This window comes from Acinonyx jubatus, chromosome D3 (genome assembly GCF_027475565.1).
Source record: "Acinonyx jubatus isolate Ajub_Pintada_27869175 chromosome D3, VMU_Ajub_asm_v1.0, whole genome shotgun sequence".
Taxonomy (NCBI): Eukaryota; Metazoa; Chordata; class Mammalia; order Carnivora; family Felidae; genus Acinonyx; species Acinonyx jubatus.
This window is the reverse complement of record NC_069392.1, coordinates 84,283,955-84,301,221: the sequence shown is the minus strand read 5'-3', so window position 1 is coordinate 84,301,221 and position 17,267 is coordinate 84,283,955. Positions and strand designations below refer to the sequence as shown.

The 17,267-nt window shown below is 39.7% G+C and overlaps 1 protein-coding gene across 1 annotated transcript in view; it reads right to left on the bottom strand.

The window, feature by feature from the left end:
- DOK6 (docking protein 6) overlaps positions 1–17,267 on the bottom strand; it is a 365,783-nt gene that overhangs the window by 62,876 nt on the left and 285,640 nt on the right. Inside the window, exon 7 of the mRNA XM_027069157.2 lies at positions 5,208–5,325. Coding sequence (XP_026924958.1) covers positions 5,208–5,325 — 118 coding nt within the window. The remainder of the gene's footprint in view (positions 1–5,207; positions 5,326–17,267) is intronic.

The following is a 17,267-nucleotide window of genomic DNA, read 5'->3' as shown; positions in this document are numbered from 1 at the left end:
GTCTGCAGCTTAATTACAGACGTAGAGAGGGCAGAGGGAGGTGGACGATTCAGAGCCGGCAGCGAATATATTAATCAGTGTTAATGAAAGCACAGCTCCCAAAGTTACCGCTTTTGCAAACGGCACCCCCATCATCCTTGATGCAAACAGTGAGGGTGTTCGAGCTGCTCAAAAACGAGTCACAGTATATTCCCATAGGGTTTTGTGTCCAAATAAGTGATGAAATGGATCAGGGGAGGGTTCAGGTTGGCACACGGTCCCGAAGCCCACTCCCCGGGGACCGTTTTCAGCCCACGTTCTTGACCCCGCTTCCCATCAGCGTGGCTGGTGGAAAAACTTCTCCAGGTGGAAAGCAGCAGGTGGAGAGACACAAACCCAGCTGCCAGGTTATGGGGACAGAGCCACCAGCCTCTCACAGCCCGTCCTGTGCTCACCAGACGAAGACCAGTGGTAGCAAGTGTCTGTGGACTCAGGGCCGTCCTAAAGCAAGAAGCGGTCAAGCCCACCGAGACCTAAGCGTGCGCAAGGGGAAGAGGGGGCCCAGGATGGGCTGGCGTGGCACCAGACATGACGGTTCCTTCTGTGGAACCGTTGAGGAATGTCCTCAGAGAGGGCATGTGGGAGCCGTGCTGTCCCCTCCGTGTGTCTTCTCCAACGCGTTTCTACATTCATTGTTTTTGCATTCAACAAAGACTCAGTGCGAGCCTGCGGTGAGCCTCGTACCATCAGTGGTTTCTACCAGATTGATCTGTCATTTTCAATAAATGCTTAGCCATCTCCACAAATCCCGATTTAAAGACCTGGCTACACAGTCCGTCCTATAGATATGCGAATGGTGACTACAAGTCAAGGTGACGGCCTTTCCAAAGAAAAAAGAACCGTGACCTCCTGGTAGGGTTTTGTTTCTTTCTTTTTCCTTTTTCCTCCCTAACCCCCCCTCATCCTTTAAAAAATTTTTTTTTAACGTTTATTCATTTTTTTGGGAGACAGAGAGAGACACGACATGCGCGGGAAAGGGGCAGAGAGAGGGAGACACAGAATCCCAAGCAGGCTCCAGGCTCTGAGCTGTCAGCACAGAGCCCGACACGGGGCTCGAACTCACAAACTGCGAGATCATGACCTGAGCCGAAGTCGGACGCTCAACCAACTGTGCCACCCAGGTGCCCCTCATCCTTTTTTAATTTTTTTTCTTTTTTAGTGTTCCTCATGCTCTTAATACATCTGCTAATGGCCTTAGAGCAAAAATCTTAAGTCTAGCAATATTAAACAAATGGTATTTTTTTAAGCATTGACTTTTTTAAAGTTTATTTTGAGTGGGGGGGGGCGGAGCAGGGGAGGGGCAGAGAGAGAGGGAGACAATCCCACAAACTGTTAGCTTATGACCTAAGCTGAAGTCAAGACTTGCATATTTAAGTGACTGAGTCACCCAGGCACCCCTTAAGCATTTACTTTTGAGTCAAGAGTTCAAAATCATGTTTCCTTCCCTGGAAGTGTATGGTCTGCCTAAGTCTAGAGACAGCATCCCTAGAATGCGTCGTGGCACAAAAATTTTTCATTAACGTGTAAGTCAGAGAAATACAAACAGAAACTTACTTTCTAATACAAACTAATCATCCTGATTATCTGGAAAAAATCAAGAACAGGAAAAGTCTTTACTCACACCCTCTGCAAGAAGATGTGACGTGACCCAACCTCTTACCAGCCATTTAGGCGTAGAGATTTTGCATAGTAGTGCCTCGTCCTTAGCTAACTTGTACTTGTTAAAGTAAGTTACTCTTTTTTCCCAAATATTAAAGTAAATGCAGGATGCCAGTATTGACACGTTGGTCTTTTTCAGTGTCTCTCGCTACTATAGTTATAGAACAGGTGACAGAAATGAAGCCAATAAAATAGAGCAAGTGAAGTTTTGAGGATGACCAGCCATCGAAGTTATAGGTACGTCTTAACAGAATAGATTTGTTTGCACACCATGAATATTTTTTCAGTTCTAGAACATGCAGTGCTTATTAATGAATCCCAATCTACTAAGGTTTAGAGATATAAAGCTTTTCCCCCTTTGCCTTCTGAATGAAAGCCTGCTGAATTTAATTCATATTGATCTCAGCTTCACAGTTAGAATGTAGGAAGTATGATGAAAAATTCTAACGGTACATTTTTATTTCTCATTGCTACCTGCAGGTTATTTGACAATGTAACACCCACCATCGTCAGATTTTTCCCTTGACTCTGGAAGATCAGACTGTATTTTCCCCTTTGTAAAGAAGTGATGCCCTTCATGGAGCACCACCAAGGAAGTGAGACACAAAATAACTACACTTTCAAATGTGGTTTATTGAAAAAAAAATGTAGATGTGTATGAAGGGGTGCTAAGGTTCACTTTTCTATTTTTCTTTCTTGTTTCGGTAGTTTTATCCTGCCCTGAATCCATGAGCACGAAGCCTGTGTAGATGCCACACCAATAAAAAGCTATGGCCAAAAGACTCTTGTCCTTTGCTTAACTTGACTGCCTCAACAGAACAAAAGGAGAATAAAATATATCAGCTTTGTCAAAGCATCTCTAACAATTTACCTCTGTATCTATTTAGATATTATCTACTCACCTAGGATCTAGCTATCCATCTAGATGTTTATATCTCTCTGTATATGATATAACTATAAAATAAGGAGTATGTAAAATATAAAATGTATTGCTCTAAGAAGCATACAAGACAAAAGTAAACCCGCAATATAGTGAAATGTAATTTACATCAAATACATTCTGTATTTATTGGACTTGCGGTAATCACCTTAGTCGACACATATTTCTTTGTTACACAAAAACGACAAACAACCAAGGAAGAATGTGGTCTTGAGACCATACAAGCAAACTATTCATCATAATTGATAAAGCATTTAAGTCCTTACCTTGCTGGAAATTAAGATCAGTGAGATAGCTCCTAGAGTGTTCTAATCAGTTACTGACTGTTATATTGTAAGTCAACACTGTCCGTTGGCAAGTCTTCAGCAGCGTTTTGAGAAATTTAAATGCATTCTGGCATTGTTTTGTTGGATGCATATGAAATTATTTCTTATATTGTGTATCAGTCTAAATGTCAGCTCTTCCTTTGGAGAAAATTTCCCCACACACTACCATGCAAACAACAACCTTTCATTTGTTGGATTTATAGGCCAAACTCTTGTCAAAACCCAAAGGTATCACGACATTGGCTCCAACCTTTTTCCAACTTATTTGTAGTAACATCTCACTTTCTTTTTGCTTAGAAATGTGGCCATTTGTATTTTTGCATGAAAAATACAAAAATACATGTATTTTTTATTTTACAAAATAAAGTTATTATTTTACAAAAATATTTTTATTATTTTATTAAACATCAATATTGTTAAAAACAAGACAGTAGACTCAATATGGAGTCACTTAGGCTAAACCTCATGATGCCTACCCAAGGCTTAACACATAAGTAGAGTTTCTGCTCTCCCAGAAACAGATTCTTAAACCAGTCAATGGGGAACTATGTGGTCAATGCTAGTGAGGGATTCTACCTTATAGACCTCTGTGGTCCCCTTAAGGAGATGACTTTGCTACACCCAGTTCATTCTTGTCCAGTATAATTTCCTTGTCCCACTCTGCCTATAAAAGTCTTTCATTACATATAGCTCCTCAGACCTCCTTCCTATCTGCTATATGGCATGCTTTTCATTCATGAATAACTGAATAAAGCCAACACGATTTGTAAAATTTACTCGGTTGAATTTTGTTTTTTAACAATAATTACACCTATCTGTTTAGGTTTAAATAAAAATAACCTTACACTAAAAGCATATTTTCTAATTATTTCTAATCATAGGAGCAAGCAAGATTAATCTCCCAAGATCACGACTTAGCATTTGAGCAGAAGCAAAAAAGCAAGATGTGGTCTCCTCTTTGTGATCCACAAGACATTCAAGAGTCTCCTTGACCCTCTACTCCTTATCCTGTTAAAGGTCTTCTCATACAAAGAAATAACACAAAAAGATAATAACTCTCCATAAGAGGGTTCATTTAAAATATAAAATGCAAGTACCATCAACAAATGACTAAAATTGTTCTGACAGCTTTTCCTTGCAGAATGAATCTTTCATCATTAATTCCCACTGACCAAATTCCATTAGTCTAAGTTTGAAATGCTGGCAAGCAGATATTGCTTTAAAAATACACCATTTCAGTTTCCGCATCGCCAAAACATTTTGCTGTTGTTGTTGAAAGACTTCGTGTTATCGATATGAGCAAAAGTTAAAGTATGAATGGAAAAACAGTCTGAATGTCCAACTATGCTGAAGGTCATACCGGTCATTTCTTCACCAGGGATTTACTGGGTGCCTATTACGTTCAAACCCATTGTGCTCAAAAACTCTTTGTTGGATGAGTTGTTTTTTAGCTGTGTTTTGTTAGCCTTATTTTTCTAAGTTCCCACTTCCTTCAGTCTTGGTGAGCTGTAAGTCAATTGCTTATAGTTGAATATTTCATCTGAAGGATAAGACTATTCATTTTAAGACAACAGGGAAAGAATAGGAAAAAAAAAAAAGAATGTCAAATCTGAGGTTTGTGCTGCAGTCGATCAGATACCTGCTGTCTATGAATCTGATTCATCTGGTGAACCATTCCCATTTTAGTTAATTAACCATTAATCATTAGGAAAAGTACAGAAGCAAAGTATTCACACTCATCTCCCGCCTTGCGCCCTCCAGAATTATTTCTGTGCCAAGGCTCTGGCTACACTTGAAGACTTTTGAGAATCGGTTTGTGTAGTGTTTTATTACAGAGCCTGAAATCAGCCCCCTGAACTGATATTCAATCCTATTAAAAAAGGATGCTAAGGAAAAAATCCTTTATAAAACAGCATGAAACAGACCCTAGGATCAGCTACTTTAAGCTTCTGATAATGTTTTGTATAATGTTCCAGTCAAGTTCCAGTTTTTATGTATAATGTTCTAGTCAGGTGCCAAAAACAGTCCTCAGCCCTCAGCGACTTTTTGGAATAATTTCTACCATGAGACTGTGCAATGATAGCTTTAGAAACGCCACTATAAATCTCAGCGCCCCACACTGTGGCCAGTGACAGCTGATAAATGAAAAATGGAGGAAACGGAAGCAAGGCAATTTGCATGCCTCCTGGCCCACCTGTAGGAAGCTAATGGAGGTGCCGCTTGATTATTTTCAAGTTACTTGCCTTGCAAACTGTAGATTTCTCCAACACTGTTCTGACGGGTGATGTGATGCCAGTAGGCGCTACGAGGAAGAGATATCGATTTGGATAACGTCATTGGCTCAGTCAAGCTTGTCTGAAGCTAAAAGAAAAAGGAAATGTGTCAGGCTTGATGCAAAATATTAGACTGAAATCTGCCCTTTCAGAAGCTGAGGGTTAAATGTGGGCATTATGTGACCAAATCTGTTATAGATACCTGTCTGATTTGCTGTTTAAGGTTAGCTTTTTTTTAAAAAAGGTAAATGAATGACTCCAAACATATATGAAGTGAACACTTATAGACCATTGGATCTCATTCATTGATTTAGAAGGAACAAATAGATGGTACAACCGATTCCAGGGAGAATTCAAAGGGCATACAGTTAACCAGGAGCGCAGGTAAACAGCCAGAAATAACCAGGTGTACCCACCACCAGACAAGTTTGTGTGCATTTATTGAACAAGAATTATGTGCATTACTATCAGCTTTCTGCAATTTACTGAACTATAAAATAGCTCAGCTTGGGGGCGGGGGCAAGCCCTTTCACAAACACATACTCCCAAATGGCACCAAATACAGGATACCATTAATTCTTTTCACCCATTTCCGTTTACAATTTTTCCAGACACCTCCTCCCACCCTTGCCCAAGGGATCTTTTCTCCAATGGACGTTTTTCTGTGCTCCTGCGATAGGATCTTTTACATGTTAAAAACGTGTTTTCCCTGAGAAGTTTTGTGACAAAAATGTGGCAATTATGTTCTCACCTGAAACATAAATTTTAAGGGTAGCCCCAGAGATCAACACAACGTCACTCAGGTGCTCAAGCAAAGGATTCGTTCCAAGAGACTGAAACTTTACATTGCATTTTCAAGAAATAAATTCACTTTGATTGATTCACTCTAGGTTTTTAAAAACCTCCAGAAATGGTTTTATTTGTTCTTAGTGCACATTTCCCTGACACAATCTGAGCAAATGTTCACTTTCTGATGGGCAACGGGAAATCCTCTAATCAATAAAACCTCACATTTCCTCCTGATTGAATATCTGACTCTTGGCAGAAGGGGGAGCTGCGAAGATCACATCTGTCGGGTGTGAGCTTAGAGACCTGTTTGCTCCATGTGGGTGCCCTTTCCACCGCACCGCCCCGCCACTGGCCCTTCCCATACTTTGTATCCAGGTTCCCACCCTCCACTGAAGACCTGATCAGGAAAGGACCTGATAGGCTGTAACAGGCTCTTTAAAGCCATATAAAGCTGAGAGGTTTCTCCATTTTAATGGAAGATGAAGCCAAAGGGCGTGAATGTTTCGATGTGATTCCACATTTTCAGCAGTGAGGCATTTCTACAACCTCTATGACTTGCCACCAAAGCGCCCTACTCAGTGAACTTGAAAGTCTGGCCCTGTTAAAGGTTATTTTTTTTAAAGATGGCTTTCAGTAGCAACATTGTAACCAATTTATAGATTTTTCAAACTGTGGGATAGTTCGAAATTTTCCTTCCTATCGTGAAAACAGATATGCTAACCACACCAACAGCCTATGGTTGGTAGGTGGAGGGAGTGGGGGAGAAGCCAGGTTTCTGGGTTATAATAGGGTGGTGCTTTCTAGAACCTTTGGGGTGTTTGTTAACCACACACACTTCTGGATTTTCCCCAGACCTAACATTTGGAGAATCTCTGTGTGGGGGGCTATGCCCGTTAACACGTATCAGGATACACACTAAATATCCACTCCTGTAAGGAACAGAGGCAAAGCTCATTTTACAAAATTAGCACTGGGACAAAAGGGCTTTCACCTTTAAAGCCAATTTCTCATGTGAGGTGTAAACTGAATTCCAACACATAACGTCTTTAGTTAGTTTGAGCAATGCCCATTAATAAACATCAATTAATCCATAAAGCCTATCTCATATTAATCACACTTCTGTCTACACTTTATTGTTCTAATATATTGTGATTTGTTTATTAGTATACAATACACCATCCATGGTCAATTCACCTTCCCCAAATTACTTTTCCTTCTATTTTTTAATTCTGGGAAACATATTTCTTCCTAAATGGTCAGTCTTAAGCACCATGGAAACACAGTAAACATATTTTTCTCCTGGAAACAAATAAGTTGAGAATTTCCCCATAAAATTCTCATCTGAATCACCAATTATTTCTTCACCTCATTTCTCTACTTCTTGGTCTTCAAGGTTTTCAAATCACAAGTAACCTTTAACCTTCTAGTTCTTCACTTGTTTCTTTAGTTTCTTTTTATTCTACTTCAATATCTAATTCAGAAAAGTGAAAAATCTGTGTTTGAAAACCTGAATGTCTATGTTCTCCCGATCTCTGCCAAAGGTACCTATCTTGTCCATCATACCTCAGATTTTTAATCTTCTACACATCAGAGAATCCATTCCTCAGTTGTTCTTCAAAACCAGGTATTGAGTACGCTCATGAACTATCAAGCCATTCTGGGCAATGTCTTTCAATGGAATCGTATCACAGGTGGTATTCCATATGCATTATTTGTGTGGAGGATTGAAGATGGCTGCATTCAGATACAGGGTGATGGGCTCCCTCCTCTTAAATCTCGGCTGACCAGTGACTAATTTGATGAATAAGGCAACGTAGACATGACATTATGTCTGTTTTGGCTATGCCTTAGATGGCCTCTACCTGTCCTCTTCCCTCCACCTGTCCTGAGTTACTCTGGAAGTCTGACTACTCTGAACTGCCGTGTTTGGACAAAGCCCAAGCTTACCATGCGGGCAGGCCACGTAATTCAACGTTTGAACCCTTCTTAGAGGATCCAGCCGTTCTCGTTTTACAGATGGAAAAATCACAATCCCCAAAACTCAGGGAATTGCTCACGGTAAAATCCCAACTATAGAACCTCTAATAGGAAACAGTTCTCTTGATTTCTTAGTCCACTGCTTTTTGGACTTTGATGTTGATCTCTGGGGGAAAATGAGCTTCCTCTCCAACATGTTACAATATATAAGAATACAGCTCTATACTTTCAAAGCACCCACCCTGCCAAAAAGAAGCAGGTGGGTCCTGGAAACTTTGGGATTCCGGTACTGGCCACAGTACCTTTTCCTGCTTTTGCCAAAATAATTATCCAGGTTACCTGATTGCCTTTTGCAATCTCCCTTTGCTATTTTGAGATTCTGCCTCCCCCTGTGATAAACATTAATGCTAATTTGTGTCCCCCTACATAAATTCATCTCTCTATTAAAAAAAACCTGCTAACCAACTTTACTTTTGGTCTGTATCTGCCCAATAATTGACTAGAAAATTTAAAGCCTTATTAGCACTCGAGGTATAAATCTCAACAATTGTGGGAGGAAAAAGGTAGCATTTATAGGTTAACATTTATGAGTCATTCCCTATGTGCCTGGCAACGTGCAAACTGATTTCAGATGTTGTTTAATATCCACATAAATTGTCAATAATCACGCCATCTGAACTTTACAGTCAAGGAAAATGAGACTCAGAGGGATAATATAATTTTTTCATGGTGACATAGGCAGTGAATGATGTCTCTGAGACTTCAAAGATCATGATGTTGAAGAGAACAAAAGATGCCTTCCCTACCTTTCGAGGTCTTCTAGCTGGACTAAGAGTTAAATTTACCTGAGACAGATTTGTAGATAAAAAACCCCAAAGTTTTATTACATGTGCACAGAGGCCCAATAATGAAACTGAGACACAACGAAATGATCAAGGCAGGTAGATTTTATACTTTTTAGACAAAGACAGTAAATCTGTGAGGAACTGACGGGACAAAGAGACGTTAACTTAGGAAGCTTCAATCAGTAAGGACTTCTGGGGGTGCCTGGGTGGCTCAGCCAGTTGAGCATAAGACTCTTGGTTTCAGCTCAGGTCATGATGTCACAGTTTGTGAGTTCAAGCCCCGCATCGGGCTCTGCACTGATAGTGTGGATCCTGCTTGAGATTTCTCTTTCCTTCTCTCTCTGACCCTCCCGGCTTGCTCTCTCTCTGTCTCTCTCAATAAATAAATAAATAAAAATTAAAAAAAAAATAAGGAATTCTAAACCAAATTTGGGCTAAGGCAGTAAATGAGTAAAAAGTAATAAGGGGGTGTTTATGCGGCCTTCTCAGCTCCCAATTTCCCATCTCTGGTGACAAGAAGGTGCCATTCTTTCCTGGAGCAGGGAGGGCGCCTTTCACACAGGAGATTTACTTCCTGCTTTCAGTGGGACAAAGGAGGGTCTGAGTGTCCTTCTTGCACAGGCTGATTTTAAGTAGCTTTAATTCAAAATCGTCAATATGCCAGAGTGGCACATTTTGGGGCAGCCTGCCCCTGGCCCCTAAATCTTGGCAGACACAAATCACTATGAAATAAATGACAGGATCCTTTCTCCTCAGGGAGCAGATGTGAGGAGAATTGTACCAACCAGGTCAACCGCATGGCCCAGAGGCAGGGACGAGTGTGCCTCTCTCTAACGCTGAGGAGAGGGCATTACAACCAGAGCCGCTCAATCCGGAGTTGTTAGGCACACATGCTTGGCTGTCAGCACACCTGTTCTCACCCACGGACTCCATCTCTGCCTTGTCATTTGACCTCAGGCGACACGCTTAAAACATTTTTTTTTAAGATTCAAGTTTTCCTTCTCTGCGAACTGAAGTTAATATAATCTACCTCAAGTGTCGTTGTTAATATTTCATAATGTGATGCTTTTAGAGGGAAGAACACAACGTTTGCCCCATCTGAAGGGCTTGGTAGAAACTCCTGGCTCACTCTTGCCTCTACTACATGGGAGAGGTGGCTTACAACAGACGCATCTATGCGATACGTGATCAAGACGTGGAAAGATGTCCAAAATGAGCTATCAAACGAGTAACAGTGAAGACCGTTGGGTTCTTAGACAAAAGTCTAAAAACTCAATCGAAGTACAAAATTCAAGAAATAGGAATATGTGGCACAGATGTTCAGTATGGGCAGGTGCGAGAGGCAGGACACAGGCGAGACCCAGGGGAACAACCCTGGTAGCAGGGTGTGGGCTGCGTGTGTGCGTGTGGGTTTGCACACATGCGTAACATAAGCCGGGAAAAGACACTGTTTTTAAATGATTATGGATCTCCTGAGTGGCTATGTCGACATGTTCCCTGGTATGGCTGAGACCAGAGGAACTGGGTAGGGAACGACACTGTAGAGAAGAAGCACTCCAAAGCTCTGAGAGGTCAGGGGACATGAAAAGGTAACACGCGAGATCCATGTCAGAGGTCACCAAAACACGTCATGCTGCTTAACAAGGAAATGGTGAACCCAAGTGCAGTCCCAGTTGGGAACATTTAGTTTATTTGTTCTTGGAAAAGAGCTCATGAAACTTGAAAACTGTAGAGAAAAAGAAACCCCAGAGAGCTCTAGCCAGCCAAGCTCAGCACTGTTTGGATTTACTCAAACAGTCCTCTGAAGTTTGAAGGTTTACGGGCAATTGGTTTTTCACAGACTTGACTTAATTTTCAATAGGGGACAACTCACACTTAATCTTCCATTTTATTCAAGATAAATGAAAAGGAATTAGAAGATACCTTGCTGAGTTGGCACAAGACTAACAAACACGATGTCATTTAGTCATTTAATGGAAGTTGCTAGATGTCATTTAGAATTGGACTTTGCAGAATGTTATTCTGGTTATTTTGGTTTAAACTTGAACCAAAATGTATGTCATCATTATATGTTTTAAACCACGTATTGATCAAAGTACTTTCATAGAGTGTAGAAAAGCCGAGCTTTAGAATAACATCAGAAATGATTACAAACATATACATCAATACTTTGAACACCATTCTTATCTGTAACCAGTAATGTCTTTAAGAATATATATATTCTTTACTTATCTACCAATTATCTATGAATCTCTTATTTGTAAGTAGACTCATTTAGGGAGCTACTCTCTGAATATAAGAAACGTGATGTCTACATATTGAAAGATGACATTTCAAGTGTAAATAAAATGTTCACTGTCTTGATTTTGTAATATCTAAATTATCTAGAGAATGTATTAAAGTTTATATGAACAATTTCCAATGTCTGCACATAATGAAAGCTGGGATGAACTTTTAACAGGGGTTATAAAATTTTACCCACTTAAAAATAAAGCTCAGCGTTTTTCTTTTGCCACCCATCTCATGACTTAGCTAAAACCTGGGCTTTTACTGCAGACAAGCTGGTATCCTAACAGTCTGAGTAGATATTATTCTTGCTCCTTCCTTCCCTCTTTCATGAAAAGGTAGCTAAGACACAGCTAAGGTAAATGCCTTATACGAGGTCACACAGCTCTTTCTTTCTCTAACATCTACCTGGATAGCCACTGTGCTGCTCTGCTTCAGCGAATACATCCATTAAATAAATAATAATTCACTGGATACTCCCAGAAATTGACAATTATGCTCACACTCCTTGCAAGTAAGCTTACGTATCTCCCCACAGAATTCTTACATCCGTCTGGTGGATTCTGATTGGCCCAATACTGGCCGGCATTTTTTTCTTGCCATTTTATCCAAAGAAAAGACACTCAGATTCTTTGTGTTGTCTGTGTACATTCCATAATCATGTGTTTATACTCGGAGTCATCTCGATTGACCTTTGAAATCTATTGCTCTTCTTTAAGGAGCTCATTCTCATAATTGGCATGAGCAGATTGTATGCCCATGAAGAAATAAGGCTATCTGAGTTAAGAGAGAGAGAGAGAGAGAGAGAGAGAGAGAGAATCATCCTTATAGTCTCCCCATTATTCTTTGATTCTAGCAATACAAATAACAAAATTGTTTTTTTAACATGAAAATTGTACTCTTTTCTGTCAGCCAGTCATTTTCCTCACACATTATCAACTCTAATCAAGTTGATTAAATATAAAAACTACATATATACAAGTTGCATTTTCTGAACTGGCATCTAGAGCATCTACAACAAATTTTAAGGAAAAAACATGGTATAAATAAAATTTATACTATTATAATTGTTACAGCACCACTTGCTAGAAAAATTACACATTGACCCCTTACCATTTCTATCTCATTTGTGCCTTTATGCACAAATGAGTATTTTTCTGTGTTTGTGTGTTTAGAGACTGCATTTTAGTGTTTCCATTTAGTGTTCTGAGCACTGGAACAATAGTAAGTAAATGGATTAATTAGGATCACAGGTCCACTTTAGTTATCAACTATAATAATTTGTTCTAATTGGGCTTGTGTTGGTTCATTATAATCAGTGTCTGTGATCAATCAGTAAAAGAAAATTTCACATATATGCAAATGGTATTTCCCAGCAGGGAATCAGCCACTGTCAGTAATAATGAAGGCTCTTGTCTTATGATTAATAACTGACAATAATGAGCAATGGGATCATGAGTAGAACTTTGAAAAATGAATTTATTAGCCCATCTTCCTATATATTAGATATTACACATCACTTGTGATCCCAAATCGCACTTTCAAACTTTTCCTACAATTTCTTATTCATTTCTTCAATGAATATACCTAGAAAAGAAGTTGCAAAAAGTGTTAAAATTTTTCTGTGTTCTCCTCATCAGAGTATTATGCTTCCAAATTCTTCAAATTTTTCCACGTAGGAAAATGAGTTATTTATTTATTTTTTCACAGCAGGTAGAGATTCCTGTAAACTGTGATAAGAAGAATGCCTTCACTAGAAGGGGAACCAAACTGACTAGGATAGAGCCCAGGCTTTGTCATTCCTTCACAAATTATAAATAAGCCCATGGTACTTATGGTCTTGAAAGATAGATGTACTTGAATTGAAGGATATATTATTTGGTGACAGCTGGGAATAACAATGGGGGGGTCTTTGCAACACTGCTTGAAACGAGTACTACGGTATTTCGCACGCTCTAACACGCCATCAGCTGAAAGACAAAATACTGTTTTAGGTATCACTGTGAAAGAATAGGTCTACCAGTTAAACTCTGACTCATATTTGACCTGAGAGATGTTGAAATATGAAAAAAGACATGTGCATCTTGGAATTGATAGAATGCAATAGTATTTCCCTATTCATGCAACTATTTAGGACAAAAAATAGCCATTTCAGGGCTGGAGGTAGTCAACACTTGGGTAAGTTTTGTGACAAACCTTAACTCTAAGAGGGCAGATTCCTTAATTCCTCGTCGCTATTGGAATTAGTTTTCTATGAAGCCAGCTTCGTTATCTCTCCCGGGCTCTGCACTTTGCGTTTCCCTGAGATGCCTTCGCCCTTGGTAAGATGACAGCATCGCAAAATCTCCATCAAAGACCCCCAAGCCACCCTGGGTCTTGTACATAGGTAGTGTACACAATGGGTAGTGTAACCCAATGGGTAGCGTACCCTGGGTAGTGCAACACAATGCTGCTCTGGCAGAAATGTCTTTTCATCTGACAGTAGAAAAGGAAACAGGAGAATTTGTTTTTAAATGATTATTGTTCAAAAGGTTTACTGTCTTGGAATAGTCAGGTTGTTTAGTTTGTTAAGTCTGTGAGTTTAACGTGCTTCTATTCCTTATGTTTCTAGTGACAAGAGCATGTAAAATGACAAATAACAGAGAAGGAAAACCCTTTGTTTTCTAAGCAAGAAGTTTTATGTAAGACTCTATTATTCTTTTTTTTTTTTTTTTCTATCCACCAGAGCTTAGGATGGCAGGGCTGGTAGCTTTGGACAGCAGCGCACTCGGCCAGCCCTGCCGGTGGCGTCTGGGGCCTTGGAATAGGGTTGCTGTCGTGTTGGTATTTTAATAATATTGATGCTATTTGTCCTTAACACAGAGCTCTTCTGGTGACCAGGTGGCAAAAACTATTGGAAATAGGAATATTCCAAACACTTTTTTAAAGGATCCACTGTAATTCTTATTATGGAAGGCTGTTCATCTACAAATAGGCTTGTAAATCACTCTCAATGTTGCAAGGTTAGAAGTTACTAATGACAATGCCCCTTTCCTTTCACTTACTCATTTTTTGTAAGGTATCAGGAAAATTCAATAAAGAAAATTATTCATGTCTTCTCAATTGCTCCTTACCTATGGGATTTTATAACACATGTAAAGCTTATGAACACAAAAACCAAATGGAAAAAAGGACTTCTTTTCATATTGTGTGTGTGTGTGTGTGTGCGCGTGCGTGCACATGTGTAACAGATCTATGAAAATTAAATTATTTCAGGGCATTTGAGGCCTTGTCATTTTGGATGATTTCAGCCTCACCAGGCTGAATCACAAGGGCACATTTGTGATATGGTTTCTGATGGATGGCTTCTATCACAAAGACAAGAAAAATTTCCCTGATAATGTTGCACATGTGGGGTAGAGCACCTATAAATGCTTTTAGTAATAGCATTTCAAGAACTCTGGCAGTTCTAAGAACAAGAATGATCTCCAAGAAATGGAAACAAATTGTAGAGGTGCCATTTACTTAAACATCCAGGTTTAATAATTGCCTCGGATATGTGAATCTTGGTGAATCCTTCAGAAATAGCCCTAGTTCAAAATTAGTACCATGGCTCAAATATCCCAAGCACCCCCAAAAACCAAAACTGTCTTCTGAAATAAAACTGTTTGGGGGTTAACAAGTAAAGAAAATACAGAGGATTGCTACCTCCTTGTATGACCACTTTCTGATCCCCACTTGGACAGAAGAGCGAGAAGCAGAAGGTCCACATCTAAATGCAAAAGGGGAAGCGTGTCTTCTTGTAGTGCAGAAATCATTCTTCATGGCGGCTTACCTCAGGGCCTCCCAATAAGTTGGTGATCTAAGAAATCAGTCAGAGTCCGCTGTCATGACCATACGAATAAGCTCAAGAGGTGTTTAAAGTAACGGTGACCAAAATTTTGTGATGGTGTCATCTTGTCAATCTATCTAGAAAAATTTCGATGGCATGGAAAGGCATGGAAAATGTGTGCTATTTCAAGGAGTAAAAGTAATGAAGTAATCTTACTTGGGCAGTGTAAATTACTTGGTCCCACAAACTTCTGGGTCACTTGAGAGAAAACTTTCTTGCTCTTCTCTTGTATTCCAGATACGTCCAAGTAACATTCTGAGCAGAGTAACCAGTTTACAAAGCTGTGAGTGGGTATTTGATGGCTAAACTCTACTTAAAAACTTCTTGGATCCGGTTAACCGTCATTAACTCTTTCGTTACCTTTCTCAGTGAAGGAAATAAAAATATACTAAAAAAATTGCTTTAATGTTTATTTTTGAGAGACAGAGAGACAGAACACGAGCTGGGGAGAGGCAGAGAGAGAGGAAGACACAGAAACTGAAACAGGCTGCAGGCTCTGGTCTGTCAGCACAGAGCCAGACATGGGGCTTGAACCCACAGACCGTGAGCTCATGACCTGGGCCAAAGTCGGACACTTCACCAACTGAGTCACCCAGGTGCCCGTAAATAAAAATATTTTTTAATAGCCTTACCAATTTAATGATTCTTGTTATCCAGTATTCTAGAGTGCAAATGTACTATTTTGTTCACAGTGCTGGGAAAATCTTCTAGATATACGACTAAACAAGAATAGAAATGCTGCCTAACTTAGATTATGGAGATAGGTCAAAACATGTTTATTCTTGTGTCCCCACCAAGAAGGTAATAAACAAGGGCAAACCAAGGTTTTATACATGTGATGCCAAATGATTATATTGAATTCCCTCTGTTTCAGTTAAGAAATGGTTGTTGAGACATCATTTCTCATTCAAATGTTTTATCTATAAAACAGTAACACTGTTAAATCATCTCTCTTTGAAAGGATGGAAATGAATGCATCAGTAGCCTGAATAACAATGTTTGGGGCATTCATTGCTTATATAGCTGGTTAGCAATTTGATTTTGTAAAATCTCTTAAATCACATTAAAAATCTGTAAACATTTTCTATGTGCTCAATAATAAGCTCACATGGGCCATTTTTAGAACCGGAAGCCAATGAGGAGTGTCATCTTCTTACTTTGTGCTAGATACATAATAAATAAAGTGCATCATTTTTACAGCTGAGGTTTTGGGGTACTTTTCCAACTCCTGGGTTACACTTTTGCCTAGTTTATAGCATAGGCCTTCATTTAATTTAAATAAGCAAATGAAGAGTTAGAGGGTATTTAAGTACTATTTCAGAGTTGTTGGAACTTCTTTTTTCAAAGAGATGTGTGCATGCAGGGGTGCCCGTGTGGCTCATAGGTTAAGCGACCGACTCCTGATTTCGGCTCAGGCATGATCTCGCAGTTTGTGAGTTCCAGCCTTGCATTGGGCTCTGTGCTGACAGCACGGAGCCTGCTTGGGATTCTCTCTCTCCCTCTCTCTCTGTTCCTCCCCTGCTAGCGCTGTCTCTATCTCTCTCAGAGTAAACAAAAAAACAAACAAACAAACATTAAAAAAAAAAGAGATTTGTGCATGTAGAGGCAGTCTCTTAAAATAAAAAGTAAAAATGATGCCCGGGAGACCTGGCGATCTTTACATATGGTCCCAGAATTTGAGGAATCTGGACAGTTGAGTTGTGATAGCATGCCCTCTGAAAATCACCAGCTGGGTTTACCTTGAAAAATGGACTAGATATAGAAGAGTCTTATTAGTATGAACCTTCAGAGAAAAGCATAGCTGTGCAATTGTTTTTGAAATTAAACCAAATGCTCCATTTGCACGTGTGCACCAAACTGACGGAGTCTCTGATTTTGTGATTTCTAGAAATAGTTTCTTTGGTGGAGCTGTACTGAGCCTGCAGTTTAACTCCTGTCCCACTTGCCCTTCCATCTCCAAGCACCAAGGTCCACGGTGCACCCCTCCAGCTGGAGACAGCCTGAGATCTTAGTAAGTGGACTGCTGGTTTCTAACCCCTTGACAGCAATCGCGTGGCTCTGCTCTGGGGATTTGCCTCTCAGCTGCACGGGACATTATCATGTTTATCACATACCCCAGCATCAAGAGCAAATGTGAATTCAATTTTGTTTTGCAAATTTTTTGGCACAAGATTGTTAGACATACTCAGAAGGGATTTGAAAGATATTATTTAGCTACGGTTGGGAATAACAATTTAGTGTCTTCACAAACATTGCAAGTCT